The sequence below is a fragment of the Calypte anna genome, chromosome 6, assembly GCF_003957555.1.
Source record: "Calypte anna isolate BGI_N300 chromosome 6, bCalAnn1_v1.p, whole genome shotgun sequence".
NCBI classification, from domain to species: domain Eukaryota; kingdom Metazoa; phylum Chordata; class Aves; order Apodiformes; family Trochilidae; genus Calypte; species Calypte anna.
Window position 1 is genome coordinate 10,280,769 of NC_044252.1, and position 20,004 is coordinate 10,300,772.

Below are 20,004 nucleotides of genomic sequence, written 5' to 3' on the forward strand. Positions count from 1 at the left end.
CAATCAAATGCATAAAAAGACCAAAATAACATAAGGTAGAGATAGAAATTCAAATAGAAAATCAAGTGAAAAAAGTATCTGGGGTAATTAGCTATTGCAACAGGAGGTATGAGTGAATTCTCATCACTTGAAGACTTTCAATTAATATTAAATGCCTTCCTAAAATATGTATGTTCAGTTCAAAACAAAGTCACTGAATTTAATAGAGAAACTGCTCATTGAAATTCAATGGCCTGCTGAACTTAAAAATAAATCCTCATTATTGTACTTCCTTGCCTTATATATTTAAGAAATTTATTTTGAAATATAACAACTAAAAGGAAGAAGGTTACCAAGAAAAAGGTATTTTTCCAGCAGACAGCAATATTTCAGGCTCGATTTAAAGCTAAAGAAACTGCAGCTGCATTTTGGAAAATATGCTTTTTTTTTCCTCCCATTTATTTTTCCTATTTCTTGTTCAGAGTTCCACAGTCCACTTAGTCAACTGTGTCTAATTTACATAATCATGTAGTTATTCTTCAGTTTTTCTGTTCCTATTTATAAACCATTCACAAACCAACCACTTAAGTAACAGCATGATTTATTGTGAGAATGATTATAGTTGTTTAAGGGGAAAAATGGAATGTGATTAAGTGGAGAATGAATAAGGATATTCTAGAAATGAAGGGCTCTAATCCTGCAAAAGGATTTGTAAATGAAACCTGCCTCTCAAGCCTCATCCCAAATAACCAATGAACTACTGAGGGAATTCAGTAGATACCTTTTTAGCTGTGCAGCCAAGAGCTCAGCAGAAGACAAAAAAAATAGAGATAAAACAAGCTAACCATACACACAGTATCTTCTGGAGAAACCATAAAGCTCCCAAAGCCATCCGCACCTTAGGAAAAATAAAATAAATTAATGAGCTGTACATATACAGCTGCTGATAGGAGTCTCTCTACACAGGCTGGAATACCAAGGCTCTTACAGACAGATCAGCAAAGCAGATCCTGGATAACTTTTAGCATCTGAGATAAATGCATCAGCCAGAGAAGGGTTGGATATTTAAGCTGCAGATCTAGAAAAACAGAATCTTTTCTCTATGCACTAGATGTTTTGCAGGTGCTACAGGAACCCAAATAACCCACACTTATTACAAAAATGGTTAATAGTCCGATGGAAGAATATCAAAGTTCATTATTTTCACCTTAAATACTTATTCTCTGCTATTTCAGAAAGAACAAGTGGTGAAAAAGACCTATTTGTTCACCAGTAACACTGCTGTGTTTACAAACCAGCTACTTACCAGAACAGCTGAGGCACCACAAAGGAGAAACTATGCTACAGAGCCCTTTTTGTCAGAAAAAAACAACCAGAAGAATGAAATCCCAAATTGGTGTTTGTGCACAGTGCTGCCTTTAAATGTTCGTGTTGGTCCAAAATAAGCAGCAGTGATGGATCACAGTCTTGCTCATACACAGAAGGATTCCACTTCATTCAGACAGTGTGAGCACCAGCAAAATCTTAACATCTCTCACTGAATTGATACAGCTGATTTGGACATTCATACAGAGTTTCAGAACCGTTCAGAAAGCACCAGAACTTTTCATAGTAGATTATTTTATGAGCAGTAGTTCCCAAACAGTGAGGGAGAGATAAAAATATTTTAGGTGAAGACAAGCATGGAGCCCAAGAAAATCTGCTCTGCTAGATCTGTGCTGGATGTGTGTGAAAATCCCACTTGAACTACTCTGAGGAGCTGCAGATGGGTTAAGTGGAGGGACTGCTAGAAGGCTATGGTAGCCCCCCTGCTGCACTGACATGGAGTGACCCCAGGCACTCACTGTTCTTAGAGGGAAAAGTGCTGAACCACCCAGAAGTAGCATGGTATTTCAGATAGAAACCACTCCCCTGTTACTAGTGCAATTGTGTTGATGTTCGTGGTAATTAGCACAGCTGAGACTGTAGTTAATAATAATGCCCCAGCTATAAGTAAAAAATTTTAGCCTCAGTACTTGTGTGCTAAATGCTAAAATCTATTTGTACTCAAGAGTTCTAGTAGGAGGCTGAGAAATTTAAAATGTGAGGGATTCCTCATAGCCAATTATGGTGTCTATGGCTGCAACCGTGATCTAGGGTGCAGAACGTTCGTGATGCATTTCTGCCTGGGGGTTGGTACTGGTTTGTTTTCAGACTCTATCTTGTTCACCAATGGAACCAGATTCCCACGGCCAGCTAAACTGCTTTTTCTACAAGGACCAATTCTGCGAGGTGCAGCAACAGGTGTCTGCAGCTGCTGCATTTTCAGAGAGAATTCTGAATCAAAGGAAGCACCACCTGCAGGTGTGTGGTCAGACTTCTCCCCGTTTTCCTTGCCCAATTGCTCTGTGTTCACCTGGGCTTTTGCACTGTATGGTGACTTATCAGAGGGTGGAGGTGGGGCTCTTCTTTTCTTTCCTCTGCTATCATTAGGACTTGAAGTGTCTCTTTCTGGGCCCAGATGCACATTTTTCTGAACAACCATCTCGTGAGATCCATCAAAGAGTGAAGCCCATAGAGAAGATGCAGACTCTTTTTGCTGGCTGAGCAGGAACTCACCATCACTCTCTTTGATTTTTCTTTGTATGGTATCAGCTAAGCTCTCGTGTTTCACTGGAGAATCAATGCCTGTAATTTTAATGGACAGCAATTTACTTAGATTAAAATACTACCAATAATTTTACTGCTACCTATTTCATTATTACTGTTCAGACACAAAACTACATTAACTGTCACATGAAATCTAGACTGCTATTAAGAGTATTAATGGATGAAACTGGAAAGATTACATATGCTTTCAAAAAGAAAACTGAGGTGACAGGAGGGAACAGTTTTTGTGACAGCTGGCACTGAAGCAGCAGGGTAGGCATTGATACTTCATTCCAAGTAAAAGTAGAAAAAATGATGTACTACTCAGAAACCTGTATGTATTAGATATTAAACATATTTCATTGTATAGTGCTTTGAAATTTTCTTTTCACAGAAGGCCCATGAAAAAGTATATGACTAAATATCCTTGTGCCTCCAGTAGGCAGAAAATGGGACATCTTTACATACGTCATTTTAATTTGTGTGGTTTAAGACTGCCTTGCCCCATTTCTTATTCCTCATATTGAGTTTTCTATGTTTACTGCAGTAATACCAGCCTCAAAAAGCAGCAATATCTTTTCTCTTGCAGGCCACACATTAATGATTTTCAATACATTTTTAAGCAAGAATTTTACCTATGAATACAATAAATAAGCAGCAAAAACCCCTGGTATTTTAAGAGTGAAATAGAGTTTGTGTTCTGCTCCTCACTGATGTACTTGAGTATCAGTAGAATTATGCTACTGTGTTACCTTCATAAAACATCTATATAGTTGATTTACTGCCTTTCTCCTCTGCATTCATAGCCTAGAGGGGAGTCTCTTGACTGCTCAGGGTTCTGATGCACAGTAACTCAATGACCCACGTGGCATTTTGAGCATCTTCACAGTTTCAATCTCAGGCATCGAGCAGTCAGGCATTTATAGTAGAACAGTGTTTCTCAGCCAACGCTGCATCGGATCCATTAAAACAAAGTGACCTACTTTTTCTAGTCTGTAAATATTATTTCTGTAATGAAAACATTAAAATAATCCTGCTGCATACCACTTTGCACTGTAAAAATACAAGTCTCTAATACATGCTAGCTAAATTTTCCAAGCAAGTTTTTCAACATCATTACCAAGAGCAAACAATTAGGTAAGTTATGTTAGGTAAGCCTTTAAATAGCTTTAAGAACAGCAAATTAATTTCATGCAACTAGCTAAAGACATTATCAGTTTGCAGGCTGGATTATTTCACCTTTACATTTCCCGAGCTTTATTCAGCTCTTACGATGAGTGTTTATTTCTAGTGACAGCTTTTTTGAACATATACAGGGCTCCCTACTTACAGCTCAGATCGCAGATATTTTGGCTCAAGGTATAAAAATGGTTTCATTATTTGTGCTGTTACAAGTTCAGATTTAATACGAACACCTTGGTATGCAATTATGTTGCTCTTTCATTGTCTGAATTGGTGTTGAAAAACTCGTTGTTTCAACATCAACACCAGAAGCCATCTGAATAGAGATGATGTTGTTTCTGTTACCCTGCAACTTGAAAAGAGAAATCCCACTCACTCATATCATAGTAGACGGAGGTCGCTTCTTTTGTCAAGAACAAAGGTGGTTTCCGTGGTGACATAATCTCAATTTTCATAAGTTCTTCACAACAATGTTTCCACTGGCCTGAGAGAGAAGAGAGAACAATGACTGGAACTTAAACACTTCAGCTTGAAAAAAAAAGGAAGTTATTAGGTTGTGTTAGGAAACCATCTCCAAAGCAATGCTAAACAGTATTTACTTTTGTTTAGCAGCAATGCTCAGGATGCATTTGTATTTTCAACTCCATTCTCATCCTCTTAGCACAAAGGTCATAAGCTACTACCTTTAACTGAAGCATCCCAGCAGTGCTGTTATACTATGAAGGTTAAATATCATCATTTGCCCTCAAATAACCAAACATAGTATAAATTCATAAGGAAAAAAAAAAAAGCCTAAAAATAAATTAAGGTTAGGGAAGCTTCATGAAGTTACCAGAGACAACCTCCAATGCACTGCAAGCTGCAGTGCTTATACAACAATGTTACAGTGTTATAGTAAAGGAATATCCTGTCTTTAATAGAGGGTAACTTGCCTTTTATCCCTTAGCTGACAAGGAAACCTCTTTTTCTATTAATAGATTTTGACCTTAAGGAAAACAAGACACAGTAAAATTACTTTGTTCATACCAATCATTCCAAGTTTTCCAAGCACATTAATTTTCAGAGAATTTTAGAACCAGGGAAGAAAAAAGGCATTTAAATGCCAAGTGACCCATTTTTACTGAACCTAAGGAAAAATGTCTCGAAAAATCCGAGGGTATTCTATCTGTAATGAATAAAAAGTAGTTCTTTTACCCTGCACTATGGCTAATTTAAAGACGATGCCCTAGTTTTTGCTTGGTATATTTCTTTAATTGATAGAACCTTTTCTCATTGTAAATCAGAGCAAGAAAGGACTAGAAATTCAAACTACAATACTGAGTTTCCACAATCTCAAGTCACTGATTTTATTGGTGTGACCTCTGACTAATGACTGGAATTTCACTAAGTGAGACCTCGTACTCTTTTCTGACCTGGTAAAAATGACAATCAGGGACCAACTATACCTTGTCAATGGCAGTATAACAGCTGACAGCTGTTCCCTACTCTTAATAAACCTGTGCATCAAATTACTACAGCAGAGGAAAAGACAAAGACAAATTAGTCTGGATAGTTCTTATAAGAAATCTATGCTGTTGAACAAGCAGCACAATATACTACTTTAGTACTGGTTTACATCAATTTTTCTCTCATGTAGGGACCATGTTGTTCCAGAGGGTAGCCAAAGGATCAGTGTATCAATTTATCATCTTTGATAATTTTTTATCATCTGTTGCAAAGCTTCAGCCACAGCTTTTACCAGGTTCAAGCAGGCCATGTGTGTTTGCACGACTGGATTGGAATGGGGCTAGGGAAACCTCGTTGCAGCAGGGTACCAAGGGGTACCAAAACCATGGATTTACCAACACAGTCAAGGAATCCCTATTGCAACAAAGTGCAATTTAATTCAGCCACAACACTGCTGAGTGAGGAAATCCCACATACATGTGCCTGCTTCTGAGGGCTGTCTGACTCTGCATCCCAGCCAAGGCCCCAGTGGATCCAGCATCTTCCCCACTTCCCACTAAAGCTTCCACACCCAAATGTTCCATACTTGCAGAATCTCACCAAACCAACACACCACTGGTAGGATGCCCAGGCAGAGGTGGACTCTTAGCAAAGGAAGAAATGCTGAGCATTTAGCAGTCCTTAAAAAGCTTATCTAGAACATTGCTAAAAGAGACCAAGTTCTTTTGAGGATGATGGACATATTCTGCTTTCCTGCAAAAATGTGGACTTTGGGTTAGTCGAATATTTGCCTTCCAATGGCTTAGACCACCACCCAGCACTACTCCAAAGAACATTCTTCTTCGCATCATTGGAAACAAAGGCTCATGAGGCAATTCCAATTCAAATTGTTCAGAGATCCCTTTGATGTTGTGTAACTTCCCACTCAGAGGGCACGCTGCCAGTGCTGCCTGCTTACTTACTCAGATCATAAAAGTGCTGCCAGAAAGCCTCCATCCACTGATGAAGTTCTTCCCTACTGTCAGTAGCAAAAAGTTGTGTCACAGCCTCTCCAGACACGGGGTTGATAACAGAGAAGTTATTAGTTCTTCTCTTGGAATCCTTATTCACTGCTCGGATTCTGGTTTCCTAGGAATGACAAAAGTTATTGCTTCAGCTCCGCACTGGCATCACCTTATGGCTAATGATAGTGTAATGGAGGTATCATTTGGCTTATCTAATCCATATTAATTTCCAAATAAAAGAAAAATTAATTAATGTCAACATCTGAGTGTAAAAATATTTTCTAAGGAAACTATTAAAATGACAATAAATATGAAAAATATAAATATGAAAAATAAGGGAATTAAGCACATTTGCTGTACTTTAGTTCAGAATTACAGAATGTAACTTCTGTGTCTGCCCTCTGTCTGCCTTCACCAGCTCATCTCACACAGCTCATTCTTCTCCACAGTCATTTAGTGAATCATCTAAAATAAGAGCAAGCAGCTCCTCTTCTCTGAACCCTTCAGCTGAGCAACCCCATTGTTAGAGCTGCTACGTAGGTCTCCTACTGTACAGCTGTGAGCCATTGTTTATGCAGTGTATGCTAAACTTGCATCTATTTTATGTTCATCTTAGTGAATCAGAACATTCAGAGCTAAACCATAGTGAAATTTAAAAAGAAACTTATCTAGTTCCCACTTAAAGGAGCATTTGTAGCAGTGACACAACAGTTATGCTAAGACAAATTTCCAGCATCGAATTTTGCCCTAAGAGATATTTGAAGTGAATGTTTGTCATTTCAAAATAGGCAGTTTTGCCTAAATTAGGGAGAGCTACACTGAAATAAATAAAAATATATATGAGAAGTATATCACAAGTCTATAATTTCAACTATAATTAGAAAGGCTCTCAGATTACACAGCAGCATAATCTGAAACAGAACAGGTTTCCCTTCTGTGGGGGTACATAGCTCAATTGATTTATATCATCTAGACTAGATCCAGTGGTATTTTCGTAGTATCCAGTTTCTTTGTTATGGCATTACTACACACACACAAACCAAACCAAAAACCACAACACCCTTCAATGAGTGAAGTTTTTTGTTTTCATGTGTTAAATACTGAAAGTTTTTAGCAAAGGTCTGATAAAATGCCACTGAAACAATTTACAGGACCCATTGTTCAACACTGCTGCTCATCACAACATGATGAAGAAATTAAAATAATTAACTGCTTTATTTACATAAATAAAAGCAGAAACCTTGGGAGGGTTTTTTGGATTACTTTTTTCAACCTGACTGAACAATTCAACCTATTACAAACCTGCTCTTAAAAGGGTCTTTGGCAGACCCAGGAGAGCAGTGTAATCCCAGATCCTGGTGGGATGAGGAGTTTTGTCACCAGGGAGCCAGCCTACACCCTACAGCCGTGGCCCCAGAGCCTGGCAGGGCAGGGGGCTGTCTGACAGGCTGTAGGATAGCAGTACCCTCCTGCTGGCCCAGGGTTTGGAGGAAACCAACAGCCCCAGTCAGAATTGTGTTTGAATGTCTCGTGCCTGGGTGGACAGTGACTCTGACCACAACGGTGGTGTCAGGACATTCCTCAAAACACAGTGGGGACAGATCAGCCAGGCTGGATGGGGCCTTGAGCCACCTGATCTACTGGAAGGTGTCTCTTCAAGGGGGGTTCAAACTAGATGATCCTTGAGGTCCCTTCCAGCCATTCTATGATTCTATATGATTTTATGTTCCTTTTTACAAAATTCAACCAAATGTCAAACATCTGCTAAAGATGTCAAATACACACCTACAGAAATCAAGTTTACACGTGGGATCCCATGGGGATAAGCCTAGTCCTGATACAAAACCAAAAATTTTTCTACAGAATGTTCTCCAGATTTAAAATGCATTACAGAAGTAACCATTTGAAATACCAACAGCTGCTTGTAGCATATCTGATGGATATGCTCATTTAAATTCTTCTGTCTAAAAATAGGAGATGAAGTAATTCATCCATAAGTGCTCTATATCCCATTAACTCAGGTAACCATGGATACCAGCAAAAAAATTAAACCAAATAGATTAACATTTGACAGGTAAGAACTTCAAGCATACCATACACACAAGTTTATTTAATGATGTTTGCTGCAGGTTTTATCCCACAACTATGGTATTATTCAAAGGCAGCAAATTCTCAAGCAACAATCTATATCTGATACTTGGATATTTAAGGAGTGATACAAGACACCATTACAGTAATGGGCTGATGAATCTACCAAGCTTGGGTGAATTATATTACATGGCCACTTCCACTTAACAAGAAAAAAAGACAAAAACCACCACCAAAACAAAACAGCCCAACCAAAAGCTAAGAACAAAACAAAACCTTAAGAAAATAAATGTCTTAAGGTGTGTTATAATAATGCTCAATCTTTTTGCAGTCTTCTAAGCAACTGAACAAGCTCTACTACAGCTATTGTAAGAACAGAACAATCAGAGGATTGGAATAGGAAAAAAGTTGAATCTTGAACTTAAATGACTCTTCTGGGGAAGCTGAAGCCAGTATTATGTCCTATATACAAAACATTTACTTTTTCAAGGTGGGAAAGACTAAAAGGGAATATCATAGGCTTTTTCTTTGTGGGTTTTTAATGGAATGTAAATATGAGCCTTCCTCAATACTTTTCCCCTCAATAATGAAAAAAGCCTCTCTGCCTGATAATATTTCCCAGAAAAGTTCATCTTTCAAGCTAATAACAAAACAAAAACAAGAAGAAAAAAAAAGAGAGAGAAGGAACATTTTTTACTGCTGAGGTGCCACATTTCCTGCTAAGCCAACCCTGACACACTGAGGAGCACTGGTTATAAAAAGCATTTGAAGACATCAAAACAAATTACAGTTCTTGAGAAAAATATTGGATAACCTAAGATCCAGTTCTGTGCATCTATTTTAAGATTAAACAAACAAAATCACATAAACAAACTTCCTTCATGTTTTTAGTACCAAAAATGTAAACTAAGAAATAACAACACAACAGGGAAAACAAACTATAATCTGTTCATGTGTTACTTTCTGCTGCCATGTTAACAGTTTCCGTGATGTTTGTTTTAGGCAAGCAAGGAAGCATGGTTAAAGTTAAAATTCCAGTTTTCAAACACATTCACCAGATCAGCTATAAATATTTCCTCCTTGCACCTTCATTGTTTTGTGAACAAAGCTTTGTTGTGGCCACCAGATGATAACTGTAACATGGAAAGGCAATACTAGAATTCCTTTCATGTTAGCTACCTTTGGTGCAGTGCAGCAGCTAAAAATCAGGGGGAGGTGGCATTGCAGGACTGACCTGCACTCCAGGGAGCACCAGGGAGGCCTAAACCAGCTTGCAAACCACTTGGTCTGAGCATGTGTGTTACTGGGTCCACCACAAGGGATCTGGGTACTGTACCTGCCTCCACATCCACAACACTTTCGAGCAATTGCAAGAATAAACTGAGAAATGTGATGGGAGACACCAAACATTTGAAGGCCTTTAACTGCTCTGTACTTTTCCAAAATATATTCACACATAAGAAGGATTGTCTAAGCCCATCAGTGGGACAAGGACCTTACTGAGAAGAACAGATATATGGTCAAGAACATTTATCAATATCCTTCTGCTCTATTCCAGGGCTGAATTCTCTGGTTCTTCAGAAATACTGAACGCTTCCCTTCAAGTTACACTGCTGCAGCCATCACTACATTTTTCAATTAATTTCTCTACCTGATCCAGCCCTAAACTGATGTTCCAACAGAAACCATCCCTCAAGGTATGCCAGCTTGGTTTTGTCTTTTCACTCCTTGTATCCTTTAGCAACCCACAGCTGCAAACACTTGTTCCTCATCCTGGTCACCTCAGCAATTCAACCAGGAGCACAAGAGCAGTGGCACCAGATCAAAGACTGCACTGGCAACACTGGCCAGGAAGGGAGTCATGGGCCTAAGTTAATTTGAAGCACTGTCCAAGAATTCCTCAAGCTTCCAGCACACAAAATTTTATATTCAATGACCAGCTCACAATGAGGTGGGTATTCCAAATATAATCAACCAAAGTGAACTGCTGGTACATGCACAAATTTGCTAAGCTGTTAAGAGTAAGCAAGGCTTTTATTATTCATTTGAAACTACAGAAAACTTTAAAAAATTTCAGGTGCTGGACCATAAGGAATATTTCTTGTTCAAACTGCATTCCAGCAAATTTTCTTTGCTACAGAAAATATAATTTCTCTTTTGCTACCTGGTTGTGCAATATAATACGTTATAATCAGATGTAGTTGGAACAATAATAGTAGCACTTGCATAACAGGAACAGCGGAACCGTTCTTGATCAACAGCAGTAGCAGTGAAGTCATCTGAAGCTGAAGTAATGACTTTGCTGCTCTTAATGGCTTCACGTCTCAATTCAAAGGGAATGGGAAATAAGGCTACCAGTGTGAATATTTTCCAGGGAGTTTCTCATAAATCCAGATTATTTAACTACTTTTCAAAACGTATCTTTCAATTACATATAAAGGATCAGCTTCACATTACAAAGGAAAATGACACATAGCAAGAAGAGATTTTTAGTTAGAACATACTGAGTTGATGCTCAAACTCAATTTTCATTTTGAAATTGCTGTTTCTATAACAACAAGTAGCAGGCAAGCATAGGACTAGTTTGATTTCATTTAATCTGCAAGAAAAATTTTATAGCAAAGGAATCAAAAAATATCTGTAAGCATTAAGTTATTTTCTACAGAAGATGATTAAATAGTAAAGTTGTTTTTAAATTGTTGGGGTTTTTAAAACAAAACAAAAAAAGTTTTAAATTTCTTTTTTTTCTAGTTTTAATTTTAATTTGCATTGAAGAATTCACAGTCATATTATCCAGCAGTCCAATATTTTTGTAAAATGCTTTAAGATACATGATTTCTGTAGCTTCTCTATGTTAGCTTTAAAGACACTCTGCAAACATATGGACAGTCTCCCAGTGAAGCCTTATCAAGCTGGATTTTAGATTCTAAGTATACTGCTAAACCAAAGGAGCAAAATACCTTAGACCATGACTATTTTAAAAAGGAAAAGCAGTAGGATAGAGATCCAGAGACCTCCAAGAAAATATTTGAGGCAGCGTAATAGATAATTTTCAAAAATATCACCATCACACCTTAGAATGTGGATTTAGTCATTCTATAATTTACTAAAGTTTACCATTTTTAACTGATATTATGAACAGCTGAAAAGCAGAATTACAGCAAAGGCTCATGAGTGCAACTAAACATGACTGAAGAGATCAGCAAGTAAACTTGCTTAAATATGTTTCAGTCTAAACATTTATTTCATGCAAATGCATGAACAACTGGAAGAAAAAATGGCTTTGTCAAAAGATAACTCACTACCAGAAAGATGTTTTTAATTAAGGAATCATTAAAAAAATAAACCAAAAATGAAAGCCTAGCTATGCCTAGTGTAAATGTTTGATTTCTATGCAAGTCTCACTCTAGGTGAGAATGTAGTAATGTTGTCCAAAAAACTTTGAAGCCACCAAAAGCTGCTATGGTTGCTGTAAGCAGCAGTCCTTTATTCCTGTACATCCCTACATTCCCAGCCATAGCTCAGCCCCTTCCTACACCAGAATGTGTGTAGTTATGTAGTGAAATGAATGAGAGAATTTGTTAAAGGGAACAACAGTTGAAGCCAACTCTCCTCCTTCCCCCAGGATGAGCTAATTTTAACCCAAAGTTCCATGGACCAATCCATCAGTCAGCTGCCCTACTGCCTGCCTTGGCATGGAGCAGCCCAGCAGCAAACCAGGAGGAACAGGAGGAATGCTTCCTCCAGAATCACTGCTGGCATCAAGTGCTCAGAACCCAGATCAATCTGTGTTTACAGTTTCCAAGTGGGTCTCTTCACTTATGTAAGATAAATCCAGTTATGTCAATTGCAAATAACATTAAATTCCTGTGTTCATCCCTACGTGATATTAACTCCTGATGACTGCACCAAACCAGTTTTTTAAAGCATCTCTTTACTCTAATGCTCACCATTCTAGAACGTCCTTCCAACAGCATTTCTAAATTGAACACTTAAATATTTACTTCTAATTAAATAATATTTCTTCAGCCATCCAGTAAGTAACATTCCAATTTCAAGTTTTAAATGCAGCCTTTCCAATCAAGGTATGAAAAGCAGCAATAATGTCATCCTAGAGAACTGAATTTCCATATTGTACAAAACTAGCATTAAGAAAAGCAGCTTACTTTAAGGCACTAAATATTTTGAAAAATTTTCCAAGCTCTCCTTCTAATTTCTTCTTTCTTCTAATTAGGAGTGTGGCCAAATACCATATAATAACAACAAAGGTTTTGTAAGGAACTGTAAGCAGCACATGTCCAAGCACTGTCTTATTGCACTCTTGTATAACAAGCTGCCACTTTTCCTTAAAAAACCCCACCATCTTCCTTTTTACCTCTGTGTTAACCAGTCTAATTCAACAGAAGTTTTAGGTCTACAGCTAAGAAATACAGTGTCCTTGCAAAAAAAATCAGAAACTGCAGATTTCCCTGAAGCATATCCCACTCACTATGAAGAATTCTCTATGCCAGCAGCTTAGAGCCCAAATGACTGTAGCTATGTCTTAACACAAAACCAATCTTCCACAGTATAAATGAAAATCCCAAACCAAACCCCCTCATGCAGCTAATTTTACCTTGTTGATGAAAACTGTCAATGCTGGCTCCAGTTTAGCCTCAATTTCTTCTGGCGAGTAGTAACAAAAAAGCTTGCCACCTCTTAGTACACAATACAGCCTCCTCCAGCTAGTTAGACTTCCTACCATTTGCTAAGGGGAAGAAACAGTCAGAAACTGCCAAAAAACCTACAAATTAAGACCATATTACAAGGTATACATAGATCAACTCTGTGAGATCAAAATCAGCCACACAATTCTTTCCTAAAACAAAGACTTCCTGTTGCAGAACATTTCAGGGTTACTGATTTTTCAAATGTTAGGAGTACTGCAAATGCTTTTTGGTGTTTTACAGTTTTCACAGATTTATTGCTGTGTGACACTAACAATCAGGATCTGCTGATTCACACAGAATGAAATCTAGAAGTGGTGCCTACTTGAAGAAAGAAACCATCTTTTTTAGCTACAGTAATTACACAATAGGAGAAATAAAAAGAATATCTCTCTTCAGAGATAAACATTACATTCAACAAATGTCAAGCAAAGACATTTGTCTAAAATTTCCACTTTAGCACATGGATTTTCTGAACAGCTTCATAAATGCATTATAGTTTCACAAGCAGTTTAAAGACTGGAATTCAGCTCTCCAGACAAATGACCCAGCTCCTCTGGCCCTCTGTTATCACCTCCTCATTGCCTAGTTGTGCAATGAACCAAAATAGAGAAGTAAACTGAGTTCAGATGCATCATTTTTGTTGGGATAAGTTTAAATGTGGCTTGGTTCACCAGTCAGATTCCCCATGCTGTGATATGAACTCTTGTGCTGGCACAATGAGAGGCATGTACAAGGATGCCACAGGATTATTAGGACTGCTGCAGGCAAGTACAAGCCTAAGCCTATCCTGAAGCAACAACTATACTTGACCTTTATGTAACAGCCTAAATAATTTTATTGATAAGAACACCAAGGAAACATTTATTTCTTGATGCTTAGCCACTGAAGATACTGTTTGTAAACACAGCTGTAAAATAGAATTTTCTCCTTGCTCTAGATAGAACAGTAAAAAAAATATCCGTTCTCAAGGAAACACTTCAGGTAAAAGCAAACATTTCAACAATTGACTCTTTGTGACAGCTCTTAACAGAAGAGGATGTAAACATAAGCAAGGTCATCCTACCTGCTGATTAAGAAACCCTGCCATCATATCCCTGGCCATGCAGGTTGGCTGAGCAACTAAACGGCAACACATGTTTCCATACAGGGGCAGCCAAAAAGAGGATTCCTCTGGGGGAAAAGACCAGGAAAAAGAAAGACAAACAGTTAGTTTTTTTACACTTATAATCTTAATGTAAAAATAGTTGCAGAAAGTTAAACTATGTGTTTAGGGCAAATGTTCAGAACTATTTCTTCTATTTAAAGAAAGAGATTTCATACTGCAGGATTAGATTAAGACTGATCTAGTCTTCAGTAAGGTTTTAATTTTTAAAAATATCCAAAATAATTTCAAGTAAAAATGGAGATATTGTTCTGCAAACCCAAGTTGTGCTTACACAAATATAGCTCTGAATCTTATTTCACAGCTAGAAACATTCTGAAAGGTAAGTACACTGCCCATCTCATTTAAGCAGGATCCCTGAGCCCATCACACCATGACACACAGCTACAGCTGTACAAGAGCTTTTCTGCAGATTACTTCATTAAGGCTCAGAATTTGTATCTTCTCCTGCCTTCAGCACTAGAAGAACAGTTAAGATCCCAAGGAGTTTTCTAATGAATTGCAATATCCCTCTTTGCTCAGCTCTGCTATGTCACAGGCTCTTTCTTTTGTAATTAGAAGCAGCTACTGCAACGTCCCGTTGACACGACTCTCTCCTTGGTCATGTTTTAGAAACGCTCGTAATGAACCAAAATATTTCTCAGCAGACTAATTTATGTAAATTAATGACAGAAAAAGGAATTCGAAGAAAGAGCATAAAGCCCCAATAAAGAAAGGATTAAAAATATCAATGATACTCAGAATTATTCATCCAAACCTTCAAGAAACAAATGCCTCATAAATCTTCAAATCTGTACTACTCAGAATTAATGAAACATAAATAATGAAATTCTCCTTGAGGTCCAGTTTGTCTGAGTAAAATATAAAGTTCCCAGAAACTACAGTGAAAGTCCAGTGTCTTCAATTAACAGTTAGAGGGTGGCTTATGGGACAGGCTATGCTTTCAGAAAACAATGGATAAAGTATCAGAAACTGTACTTCTACTACTTAAAATATTGCCTTCAGTGGCAGCATAATCATAGCCACTGTGTTTCCATCTATGTTGACTGCTCCCAGCTTGTGCTTTCCCAGAGCTGAAGTACAGGACCCAACACAAATTTCACACGTGCTGTGTCCTGTGTTAAACCTGAGCCTGAAACAACCTAGCTGAACTGAAGCTTTTTTTCTACTTTTCTCCTGACTGCAAAGGAAAAACTGTTCTTCCTTTTGATACCCTTCCTTGGCTATGAGGAAGGGGAAATAATTTGTATATAGCTACAACTCACATAAGACTGAGATGCAAATGACAGAATAAACTCCCCAAAGAATTAAATTTTCATCTGGACTTAAAGTTTTATTCATCTTACAGTTTATTCAGCTGTGTATAGATGCTTGTTAAAAATTTTATTAAAGTTGTTCTGTATTAAATATCAAGAAAAATAATCTCTTCGAGCTCTTTAGTTTACAAGAGACAGAAATGCAAAAAGTTACAGTTTTTTTTTATTTCCTTAAATTGGTACCATATGTACTTACCATTTCCTGTAATGGTAAGGTTGTGGGTCCTGAAATTGTTCTCAGCACTCTCCAGCCCCAAAGTGGTAAACGCTAGCAAACTGTACTTTACTCCACTAAATGTGAAAGAAAAGGCACATTTAAGACATTTCTGCTTCACATCACCAGGGCAGAAATTAAAGGGAGTCCAAACATGTCTGAGATTAACACATTTGGGTACAAGGAACAGTGAGTTGCCAGGCACTGCCTGCCAGTGACCACAGACTGGCACTCCCCAACTCTTCCCACAAAATTCCCATATCTTTGGTTTTCCTCATGAACCAGCACTGTCCCACCATCCATTGATCTGCTCCCTATTTCCTCATCTCCTGCCTCCATCCTGTGTGTACCTCCCACCCCATCACTTCCAGGCCCTGCTGCCCAGACCAGCACCACAAGACCCCATCAGCTCAGCACACTCAGCTCTCTCCACAGCCACCTCTCCCAGCCAGGAGTCTTCTCCTGCCACCACTGCCTATGAAGCACCCTGAGAATGCTAAAAGCATCTCTCTCCTCTAATCAGACACTCAGTAACTTTGCATAGTTTTGCAGCTTTTACTTCTGTGCCTAAATCAATCAGATTTGGCTAGAGGTTCAATAATGGCTATATTTAATAAAACAACTGATGACGTAAACTGTATCTGATAAAACAGGTTAAAAATTAAAAGGCTTTATACTGCTTCTCTATGTTGCTCTGCTCTTTTGCTTTTCCATTTATAAACTACATGTTATAAAAGAGCTGCTTATTTATGTATTTTTCATAGCATTCAAAGCTTGTTTTTTTGCATGCAGACAAGAAACCTGTGCAGACATCTATCCTATCATCAGTTTTGTAACAAAAAGGACTCTTTCACTTATTGTGCTTGAAGGTTTCAGAATGTTGTATCTTTGGTTTGGATTTTGCCTAGGGATAAAAAAAAAATTTTAAAAATCACATTTACAATTCAGTACAGTGCATGTGGAATGCAGTTCCTGGAATAAACCAGTATAACTCTGGTACATGTTTAACCTTTTCCTCCAAATACTCTTCAGACCAAGTAACAGATTTACAGTCCAGCAGTGCAGAAGGAATTCCACCCGGATAGTGGCAGTTTACATAAAATTCACAAGAAAAAAACCCTCAATATAATCACTAACTAGACTACCTAACAGGACCTAGCATAAGATCCTCAAAATGTCTTCAGTACAGCATAAGATAGCTTGGTGGTGTTGTAGGTGAGAAGATGCTACTGAACTAACATCATTAAACAATAGTTTTCTATTGTAGGATTTGTCAAATGTTATTTTTCCCAATAGCACAGTGGGAACATAAGGTTTTAAAATCTTTGGCTCTGCAGAGGAACAAGGCAGATGCCTACCTAGCCCTAATCCTTATGAAAGGGAAGGAGGAAAAGTAGTAAGTTTGTTAGCAGGGAGGTCTCCTACACATCTGCCTCAAGGGAATAGAGAATTAAATACAAGTGAAACATTTCACAAGGGCAGTATGAACAAAAACTGGTCAGCATTTGTATATATGCCCCTCTAAACTGTTCCCTAACAAAAGATTCTCCACTGATTATATTTTGCCATGCAGTTGAATCATACATTGCTATTCAATTTAAACTGTACCAAAAAGTTCAGTTTCTTCTCACAGATAAAACTTGTGAGATTTTAGTTACTTTTTTTTCCAAAGCATGACTAATTACCTTGCCAAACCTTGCAAATCTTGCCAAAAAAAATAGCTACTTCACTTTAAAAATATGCTTTCACAGAACATTTTCAATCTAAAACATAACAGTCATTCCTTTCAGCTAGCTGCAATATAATTGAGAAAAGTTTTATCTGCAAGTACTTTTCCAATTTAACTGGCTAATCAGGACTGTTGACTATGTTTTGCCTTTGCATTTCACAGAATTAGCTGACTGCCTTAAATGGCTGTTTCTTTGTATAACAAAGAATAATCTGACTGCTGCATCTAGTTCAGTACTTAGCATATCTCTAGTATTTTTCCATGTAATAATTTTATTTTTAAAAAAAGTCAGCTCATCTCCACAACATGCCTGGGGTAAAGGCTCATTGTTTAATCTGTTTACAGATCAGGAGACAGATGCACCAGAGCTGCCACACAGACACCCGGGTGAGAAGGTGTCACTGTATCACCCTTTCTATCCCCACATGTTAATTAATACATCTCAGATTCCAGAATGCACTCCTGAATGTTATTCCCAATGTTACAAATGCCAAACTTAGTTCAGTCATCCAGATATACAGAGTGGAGAATATCTGAGTAAAAAAAAAATAAAATAAAAAATCTTGTAAACCCTTTCAGGCTCTAAAAAAAGCACAACCATAAAAGTGAGGCCATGGGATTTGCCTGCGTACTTGTAGCAAAATACCACTCTGAATTTGCCAGTTAAGAGGTAGGACAGGGAAGCTGTGCCCCCAGCCCAGTGGAGGGCAATACATAAAAGCCAAATAAGAAGAAGTCTATGTGGAGGTCAGTTCTGCAAGTGAATAAACCTGTGCTCCTGGGAGTCCATCCAATGATGTCCCCAAAGAGCAACCTATTCACTCTGGCATTCTATAGTATAGCTGCACTAAATGTCTTCCTTCTACAACAAATACAAATAACAATCACAACAACAAAAAAGAATTGAGAGAATAGAAAAATTAAACCTGCAAAAGACTGCACAGAAAATTGAAGATTGAAAACAGAGATCCTTATGGGTAGAGAGCATTTCAGTATAACTGAAGTTAACCAACCTAAGCACAGCACTTTGTCACTAAGCTTTTGCAAGAAGTTGCAAGGCTCACAATTTCCTCACTAACCAAGGAAATTTCTAAACCAAGAAGTTGGACACAGAAGGATCAGAGTTTTTGGAAACTGAGAACTTTGTCCCATGTGTGCTTTGAAAAATCTGTACAACTGAAATCTACAGAGAAAAAAGGTGCTCGTATAATACAGAAAGTTCTCTTTTTTGTTCCTGTTTAATTTCAGCTACTGGACTGGTAAAATTCTCTAGGAACACTGGAAAGATCTCTTGTAATCTTGCAATCTCTTTTTCTCTCAAAGGGCTCCATACCACAGCCTTATTAATATAAAGCCTACAGGGAGCCTATTAAAAAAAATTTTAAATTGACAGCTCATTTTCTGCCTATAATGACCCATTTCTTTCCAAGAATCTTTCTTTAATCGCCTAGCAAAGCCACCAATAAACACATCATTGTTCATTTCAGTCTGTTAACAAAGTAACAGTCACTGAGAGATGAAAATTTACAGTAGAAACAGCAAACTTAAACGATGGAGGAAAGCAAAATACAAATACAATTGAGAAACCAAAAGCAAAACCCAAGTGAGGAGTCAGGTGTTCAGATTGCTAATGCCTCCTCCTTAAAAGAGGGGTGATCTATATTAAAGTGAGTATGGCCAGCAAATAATCTAGTGGTCATATCAGGAGCAAACTGTGTCTAATGATAGCTTGCCATCACCCAGCTGGAGCTTGTGGAAAGCACAGCCATCCCGGAGAGACAATGCAGAGTAAAAATACATTGTCATCAGGTGGAATATGTTGGAAAGATAGTGACAAATTTTGCTTGGCTCTGTGGGTAAGAGCTTGGATGTGTATTTTTGATTGAAACAGTAATACCAGTATACAGTAATATCAGTAAACAGTAATATCAGTTTGACAAAGGTAGAATGTACTTGAATGTTTCCTTTTAAAATCCGGGCAAAAAATGAAGCTAGCACACAAGTGCACACAACACCTGGCAAGAATTAGGCATTGATTCTTAACTGTTTAGCAGCCAAAAAGAAAAAAAGAATTCCCTGAAAAAATTGCTTTCTAAAAAGAAAAATAAAAAAAGAAAATCAATATTATTAGTATTTACAATTTAGGTGCTTGGCTTGCTTAAATCCCAATGAAATTAAAGTAGCTGGCAGATACTAGTAGGTAGTTAACTTCATTTAAAAATGCATTAAAGACTTGAGACCCTTTTTAAAAGGAAACAGGTAAATTACTGGGAACAGCACTTATTAGTATGAAGACTGAAAGCCAGCGAGTCATTTTAAAATGTTCTGTGCTGAAGTCAATTAAGAAAACTCCTGTTAAGCAGCTTGTAGCTGTTAAGTGCTTTTGACAGAGCAGTTTTACTGAAAAGCCAGCAAGTGGAAAGGCCCCCATGTGCATAGGATACACCCCAGGTACTGCAAGCAGCTCTGTCAGCTTTGCTGGGGAAGAGGGTACAAGAGAGCTTTCTCCTGTCTACAATCACACTTTCTTATTTCACACAACTTGTA

At 37.8% G+C, this 20,004-nt stretch overlaps 1 protein-coding gene across 1 annotated transcript in view; it reads right to left on the reverse strand.

Annotated features, from left to right (window-relative positions):
- Positions 1 to 1,629: 1,629 nt before the first annotated feature.
- Positions 1,630 to 20,004, reverse strand: part of RTKN2 (rhotekin 2) — a 39,267-nt gene continuing 20,892 nt past the window's right edge. Inside the window, exons 8-13 of the mRNA XM_008502171.2 lie at positions 15,711 to 15,805; positions 14,100 to 14,206; positions 12,943 to 13,074; positions 6,198 to 6,363; positions 4,166 to 4,273; positions 1,630 to 2,646 (exon numbers count right to left, since the gene is read on the reverse strand). Coding sequence (XP_008500393.2) covers positions 2,093 to 2,646; positions 4,166 to 4,273; positions 6,198 to 6,363; positions 12,943 to 13,074; positions 14,100 to 14,206; positions 15,711 to 15,805 — 1,162 coding nt within the window. The 3' untranslated portion in view covers positions 1,630 to 2,092. The remainder of the gene's footprint in view (positions 2,647 to 4,165; positions 4,274 to 6,197; positions 6,364 to 12,942; positions 13,075 to 14,099; positions 14,207 to 15,710; positions 15,806 to 20,004) is intronic.